The sequence below is a fragment of the Tachypleus tridentatus genome, chromosome 1 (genome assembly GCF_004210375.1).
Source record: "Tachypleus tridentatus isolate NWPU-2018 chromosome 1, ASM421037v1, whole genome shotgun sequence".
Taxonomy (NCBI): Eukaryota; Metazoa; Arthropoda; class Merostomata; order Xiphosura; family Limulidae; genus Tachypleus; species Tachypleus tridentatus.
In genome coordinates this window covers 160,467,392-160,475,190 of record NC_134825.1, presented here as the reverse complement: position 1 = coordinate 160,475,190, position 7,799 = coordinate 160,467,392, and the positions used below count along the sequence as shown (strand labels likewise).

Here is a 7,799-nt window from a genome sequence, read left to right as displayed (position 1 = left end):
CATAAATATTGATTATTGTTCTATATATCAGAGCTTTTGCACATTATTTATAAATTTACAATACTTAGATCCATATAGTAATTTTTAGAACTGCCCAGTAATCTTTCTTTGCACAGTGAGAAGTAACCCTTATCTGTATATTTTGATAATTAACCACAAGGTAAGTTTTAGTCTTTGTTTTATTATTATTATTTATTTATTTATTCTTAAGGTCTGAATTTCTATTCTGTTGCTTATTGTCACTATATTTTAGACAAGTTTTTCTCTAAGTTTTCAAGTTATTTATATAAAACAGTATTTTAAAATTCTTCTGTTTTTTGGAGAGAAAACCATTTTGATGATTGTGGTTTTGCTACTTATTTTAACAGATTTCTTTCATAGTTTCACTTTCATCTCAGCTTCAAATGCTACAATTGTAAAAGAAAACAAATTTTTGATTTAATAGTTTTGCACAAGTTATGGTACAGAAAACAATAAATATGGTATTGGTGGTAAGCTTAAAACCATTCATATGGTTTGTTTTATTGTTTTTGATCTACAGTTGTAATAGACCTCTAAGTAGGTCTGAAAGATGAAAAGAAATAATTAAAATTCTGTGAGTTTTGTATTAAATAAACTGCATATAATGACAGTGATAAAAACGTAAATCAAATGGAAAACAGCCATGAAATGAGTTTAATTCAATATACTGCACATTTTGGAAAAAAATATCTACTTCGTAACATAGTTTGTCTGAGAATAGTCTCATTTGAAACCTTACATAATCATATCCATTGCATTTTTAATTAAGAATCATAACTGTTATAAAAAAACCCACAACTGAAGACACCATGGCATTGGTTTTGGCAGCATTATCACACAAATCCTTTTTTGTGAGATAAGCAAGTTTCTTGAACTGCAGTCTCTTTGGACTTGCACACGTAACTTCTGAAAACTTTTTACTTGTGACCCATTTGAAGAAAGCATCCTTTTCAAGCTCACACTTGCAGTCGAGTTCTATAGAAGATATAATAATTATGAGCCAAACCGTAAAGAAAACGTGAGGGATAGTTTGTAACATACTCTATCCTTTGTAAACAGTCTCATAACTCCTATACTTAATTTAACTTTAAAATATAGTTTATATTTTCAATTCTAATATTCCCTGAGATAATGTACAGTTCCTTGTTTGCAAAGTGCTGTGTTTCATAATTCTTTTCTAACTAAAGAGTTTTTGTATAGAAGGTTTGTGTAAATTTGATATATTGAACAATAATATGTTGATTATACTTGTACAGTACTATGGTACATGATTGTTGATAATCGATGGAGGAAAAGGTTTTGTAAAATTAATAATACTTTTGAATCAAATCCATCCCTATGTGATGCACAACCATTTATCTCGTAGCATGCTCATAGTGCATTAGGTGATTATACAAATAAACCTTTTCACTTATATTCAAATAAATAAATATAAGTATACACTAAGTAAGTAGTATGGTACTGCATAAGTTAGAAATGTATCTTGATTTTGTTTCTAACTACTCATTATGAAAACAGAACTCATTGTAATGAAAAAGTTTCATAATATGTCATCAATTAATTTTATAAAGTCTTAAAAAAAATAGCATCCTAGTTTTAAACTTACCATTCATTCCCAGCTTTTGCAGGTTTTTCAGACCATTCAGTGCAAGAAAATCTTGATTTGAGACTGATTTGATGTTATTGTTGGAAAGATCAAGTGTTTGAAGTTCACGAAGATGTTGTAATGCCAGTGGAACTTGGTTGAATTTATTATCACGAAATTCTAGATTTGTTAAATGTCCTGCAAATACCTCGAGTGCATCATTTTCAATTCTATTCATCTTATTGTCATTCATTAACAAAGTTTTCAAGTTAATTTTACAATTTTCAAAATATTCTGCTTTCAGGTCCTGAATATTTTCTTGTATTAGGGTAAGATTTTTTAAATACGGAGTAGATTCTGTGATATTACACAGCACACTTGGGTTCAACTTTGAATTTATAAAAGTCAGTGATAGAAGGTGTTCAAGTTTTGAGTGTGCAAAATGTCTTAGATCTGACAAGTCAGAGTGTTCGACTTGCAAACCAACAAGTCTTTTAAAGTCCAATTGTAGAATATGGATGAGAGAGTTATTTCGTGGCATATTAGCACATTCAAGTTTAACGTCATCGTCAATATTACCAGTAAAGCAGTTAATTTTACACAGATCTATTTTTTGGCCACATTGGACATCTGTTCCACTAACAATTCTAACAGTGACACCATAGACGAAAATGCTTGACAGAAATAAGTAAAGTTTTATGTTCCACATGATCTTCAGCTTTATAACTAGAAAAAAAAAAGGATATTTTAACAATACTTTATAAAAATGACCAAAATTAAACATTTGTAGGGATATTCCCAAAAAAAATTTGACGCTGATCAGAAACATAGACTTGCGAATGGCAGACTGTCTGTAACAATCCAAACATTTTTAAATAGTTGTATACCACAGCAAACAAGTAATACAGGTTAAGTTTAAGTAACATGAAAATATCAGATTCACCTGAATGTTTATTTCAGTCAAATATTTTGCAAATCAGTTCAACAATTCCGAAAACAAAAAATATTTCTCAGTTTACTTGCAATAAAGCTCCTCAGTGGCTCAGCGGTATGTCTGCGGACTTACAACGCTAAAAACCGGGTTTCGATACTCGTGGTGGGCAGAGCACAGATAGCCCATTATGTAGCTTTGTGCTTAATCCAAAGAAATACTCCCAATAAAATATACAATATTTAAAACGTACTTCGCATAATGTAACATTTTCAGTAATGGCCACGTGTTCTTATAATATTAGAAAAATATTATGAATAAATTTGCATCAGTGTATTTTAGTTTGTTTGAAGTTAGGCACAAAGCAACAAAACAGGTTATCTGTTCTTTGCCATCACGGCTATCGAAATTTGGCTTATAGCATTGAAATACCACAGATATGCCGCTGTGTCACTTGGGGGCGTATGTTTTAGTTGTCTTGACCACAGATTAAAGCACTGTAGGTTTCTAAAGGGTATTACACACATTTGACCAAGAAAAGGTGTTAATGGGTATTCTTTTTACCTTAAACAATAAACCCTATTAAATATTCACAACAGAGATTCTGTATGGGAAACTCACACATTGAGAAAATATTGCAACGGTATTAATACAGTTAGAAAATTTTTAAAAATTGTGACCAAAATTAAAAAGAACAAAAAAAAAACATTAAAATGTGGTATGGATTGGAATGGCTGTAAAGAAAGTAACAAAAGATTTTTTGATACTTGAGCCTGTGTATGTTTTACAGCAAATCCATTTGTGTCTATCTATTGTGTCTACCGAATGTAACCGAACCCCTGATATTAGCGTTGTAAATCCGTAGACTTACTGGAGGACTAACAGTGGAACACTGGCAAGCGTGGGCTGTGTTGGTCACTTTAAATAATATATAGTAAATTGGTAGCTTCATTTACCACAGCTAGGTATCTACCAGCAATGTGTACAAAACGCATACAATATCTGTAAAGTGTGGTAGAATATTGTCACCTTCGCCAGTGAATCAAAAGACTATAGAATGAACAAGTAAAGGTCGTCACAAAATTGACATGGAGTTTGGCAGTTGAGTTTTCACCCTAGCGCTAAAGAGAAGTCTTCATTGAAACAGAAGCTATGATGCAAAGATTACTAGTTATACTTGGATATCATCTGTAGCAACTGTAAATGATGAAAAGTGATTTAGCTGCTTATGTGTCGAAATTACAGGAATATAAGTGGCAATACAAAGAATGTAACCTGGACCTGGTCATTACCGAGAATTGATTCTGAACTCGGTTTACAACTTTGGGCCTCAAGGGTGATATTTGGAAGGTAGAAGTGAACAGGAGTTAAAGCGAAACCAGTTTGTACATCAGCAACTGGAAGTTCACTTGTTTTATTCTACTGTTCAAATTACAGTAATACCTCATCAAGTTTTCTAAAGATAAAGGAAACAACCTCTATTGTTGAATTATCATGGAAAGTGAAGTGATCTATTTCGAAGACATCCTGTAACAGCTTGTTTTGAATTTCGCGCAAAACTACATGAGGGTTATCTACGCTAGTTTTCTCTAGTTTAGCAGTGCCAAACTAGAATAAAGAGGAGTTAGCTGGTAAACATCACCCCCAGCCAACTCTTGGGCTATTCTTCTACCAACGAATAGTGGAAATGCCCGTTACATTATAATACCTCCATGCTTGAGAGAGCAAGAAGGTTCAGTGAATTCGCAACCCTCAAAATACGAGTCCAACGCTTTAACCACCAAGCCTTGCCATACTTGAGATGGACTATTGAAAGTACATGAAAGGCTAAAGGAACGCGAGTTGCTTCCTCACAGCATAATTTCTTGTACCTTTTTTAACACTCCTACGAAAAGACGTTTCTAGTCCTGATTTCTCCAAGACCGTTCCCCTGGCTGTGGTTTCGCTAGATAGTAGATAGGGACAGTGGGAATCTCGTTAATCCATTCATTAATGGATTTAAATGGCAATTTCATTTAAATTCAAAATTATTAACCTAATATTAATAACCTTTCAAGTTGCTCTGGGGCCTATTAGGCCCCACTTTTCGTAGGAGTGTTAAACCAAGGGAGTGAAGGTTTCCACATTACCAGCAAGGGATTAAATTATACAGAACTATAAAAAAACAAAAATGGATAAGTGAAAGCGAATGATGTTTAATTTTTTTTCTAAAAATGCTGCTGCCATCTTATTCCAAGATATTTGAAAGCGAATTAATTGTCAACAAGTATGCAGTTAGGTAAAATCTTGCCTAATTACGATATTTTACCCCAAACCTCACCACGACAACTATCCAAATATTCTTATTTTATACACTGATGGATATCAAAATGAAAGTTTTTTTGTTTTTTTCAAACTAAAACAAAACATAAGATTAAGTTCATGAAGTGAAAAAAATGCAGATAATTGAAATAACATTCTTTCAGGATATTATAAGCATTAAAGTGGAGAAACTACAAAACAAAATATTGTATACACTATTGATTTTAAAAAAGATGCGTGCTGGATCAAAAACAAAATTTTCTGTTTTTTAGTATAAAGGAAATTTATGAAGGATACTGATTGTAAAATGTCAAATATACACGTGTTTGTGATAAGTTAACGGAAATAGCAAACAGAATTGCAGGTGTCGAGAATTTCAATATTTGTCCACTGGTATAAAAGGGGATTGTATAAGTGGAGATGCGCATAAAAGACAAAGTTTATTCGGTATTTTGCTTTCACTTACGTAATTAGTAAAAAAAAAAAAGGAAAACGTAATATTGGCTCGGAAGTAGAAAACAGAGGGTGCTGTTACACTAGTACTTTTATTATTGTTACTTTTTGGAAATTATCGTGACGCCTATGTTGATCATTATTTGTGTTAATATTTTTGATAGTATTTTAAACAATCGTGTCTTTAATTCTACCTATTTTAGTAAAACTGTACACTAATATATTTGAGAAATTTTTCTTGTTTTCAAACTTACTTTGACTATTTTATTGAAAAGATCGTATCTTGAAAACATTACGTTTGTTTTTGAGAAGTGTAAATAATTATCTTGTTTGTTATCAATACTGATTTGTAAAAACAAAATGATTTAATTGTAGTTGTTGATAAAAAAAACCTAAAGCTTTCGTTTTAATAGTTAACTTTGATGAAGACCTAAGAGAATTCAGATATCTACTAGTTAATAAAATAATGGATTTTAGAGCAGGAACGTGTGTATAACCTTGTACAATATTCTGTTGTAGCCTTATTTTTATGTACTGTAGGCAGTTTTGTGCTGCTCTCAGCAACAAAAGTAATGCCTTATTGGCAACTAGTATGATATAGAATTTAAGAAATGCAAGCTACAAATGTAGACATAAAGGTTTGAACCAGATTTTTCCAAACGTAAGTAAAACAAGAATTTTTTTTTGAAGTAATTAAAACGATCGATAACCTGAATAAATTATTTTAGAATGGCTACTTTGATTTATGGAATGTTATTGTTGAAAAATCAGAGCCTGGATAGTGGTAGTAAGTTCAATATGTCTAAATGCAGACATGTTCTTCAACAGAATTATTTCTCTGTCACATATTATTACGTGGAAACAGTTTTAAGAAGGATGACAGCTAATTTTACTTTCATTAGTTAGAGGACTGACTTTGACGGAATTACAGTTTTTAACAACCATTTAATTAAACTCTTATTTCCATGGCAGAAAAAGGACACTTTTTTCGAAATAAAATATCGTGTTTCTGGCAGAAACCATATGAAGTAACTGGACATATTAGACATCAACAAATTCAAAGACAGGAATATTCAAACTTGAAACTTACCAAATTACTTACTTGAAAAATACTTTAACTCAAGCACCAGAAACGCAAAATAGATAACCCTACAGTCAGCAAAATGCGTGTAAACCTGAAGAGAAGCAATTTTGCACTGTTACATGTAGAGTACATGTACACAATTACAGGAACGGATGGAATATTACTAATTTCATGTTAAGGTGTAGCTCCTGAACCTATACACTTCCTTCAAACTTGACAAAAAGTTAATTCTCCTATTTGTTAAGATTTTACAGGAAAACCCACAGTGTAATCAGATCACAAAATTTATGACAATTCCTTCTCAGGGAGTTGTCAGCTTGCACTGAGCTAGTACTTCTAAAATTTGTTGCACAATAAATAAATATTTAGACATAACGAATTTCCGGTTTCATGCAAGTTTTTCTCCCGCTGGCTCAGCCCTAAGTTTCAAAATCATAATATTAAAACTTGGCTTTTGACACCCGCGATAAACAAAGCACAGATAGCTCATTGTACGTCTTTGCGCTTAACCTCAAAACCACACATACATACACACACACACAATTACTGTTTGTAACTTCCAGTTTGATTCCCCCTGTTTTTCTTTATTCGTTAAAGCTTCATCTTGTATTATATGTAGCTCTTCACGTTTTAGTTGCAAAGTGAACAACAGTACCATGGGAAAGAGAACGTTTATTTTCTAAGCGAACACCTTTAAAATAATTATGGAAACTATAGCTATTCGAGTCTAATCAATAAAGGGCCTGGCATGGCCGAGCGCGTAAGGCGTGCGACTCGTAATCCGAGGGTCCTGGGTTCGCGTCCGCGTCGCGCTAAACATGCTCGCCCTCCCAGCCGTGGGGGCGTTATAATGTGACGGTCAATCCCACTATTCGTTGGTAAAAGAGTAGCCCAAGCGTTGGCGGTGGGTGGTAACGACTAACTGTCTTCCCTCTAGTCTTACACTGCTAAATTAGGGACGGCTAGCACAGATAGCCCTCGAGTAGCTTTGTGCGAAATTCCAAAAAAGAAAAAAACAAACGTAATCAATACATATTAGCTATTGATAATCATCAATAAAAAGAGAAAGATTAGTTGATGTACGATTAAAACATTTCTTGTTCTCTTCACATAACAAATCATCCTTCAGTGATTCAGCGGTAAGCCTGAGGGTTCATAGGCCTAAAAACTGAATTTTGATACTCGTGGTTGGCACAACACAGATAACCTATTGTGTAGCTTTGTGTTTAATAACAAACAAAAACGTAACTGATCAGTAACATTGATGAAGATTCAAATGAGTTGTTTAAACGACAAACACTCAATAAAATCACTATTTACAATAAATCTTTAAAGAAAGGCATAATTTAAGTACCAATTTTAGTTTTGTCTTTTTATATGTGCATTGAATAAACGCAAGTTAGCAATTTGAGGAAAAGTACTTA

At 32.7% G+C, this 7,799-nt stretch overlaps 1 protein-coding gene across 2 annotated transcripts; it reads right to left on the bottom strand.

Moving 5' to 3' along the window:
- Positions 1–489: 489 nt before the first annotated feature.
- Positions 490–6,694, bottom strand: LOC143229059 (uncharacterized). Of its 2 annotated transcripts, none has more exons than XM_076460789.1 (3): positions 6,382–6,694; positions 1,628–2,332; positions 490–996 (listed from the first exon to the last, which is right to left on the bottom strand). In XM_076460789.1, exons 2-3 carry the CDS (start codon positions 2,313–2,315, stop codon positions 782–784), a joined length of 903 nt encoding a protein of 300 aa, XP_076316904.1. In that variant the 5' UTR covers positions 2,316–2,332; positions 6,382–6,694; the 3' UTR covers positions 490–781. The 2 variants fall into 2 exon arrangements, with proteins under 2 accessions (XP_076316904.1, XP_076316914.1); XM_076460799.1 differs by having other exon boundaries at positions 6,394–6,657.
- Between the last annotated feature and the right edge of the window lie 1,105 nt (positions 6,695–7,799).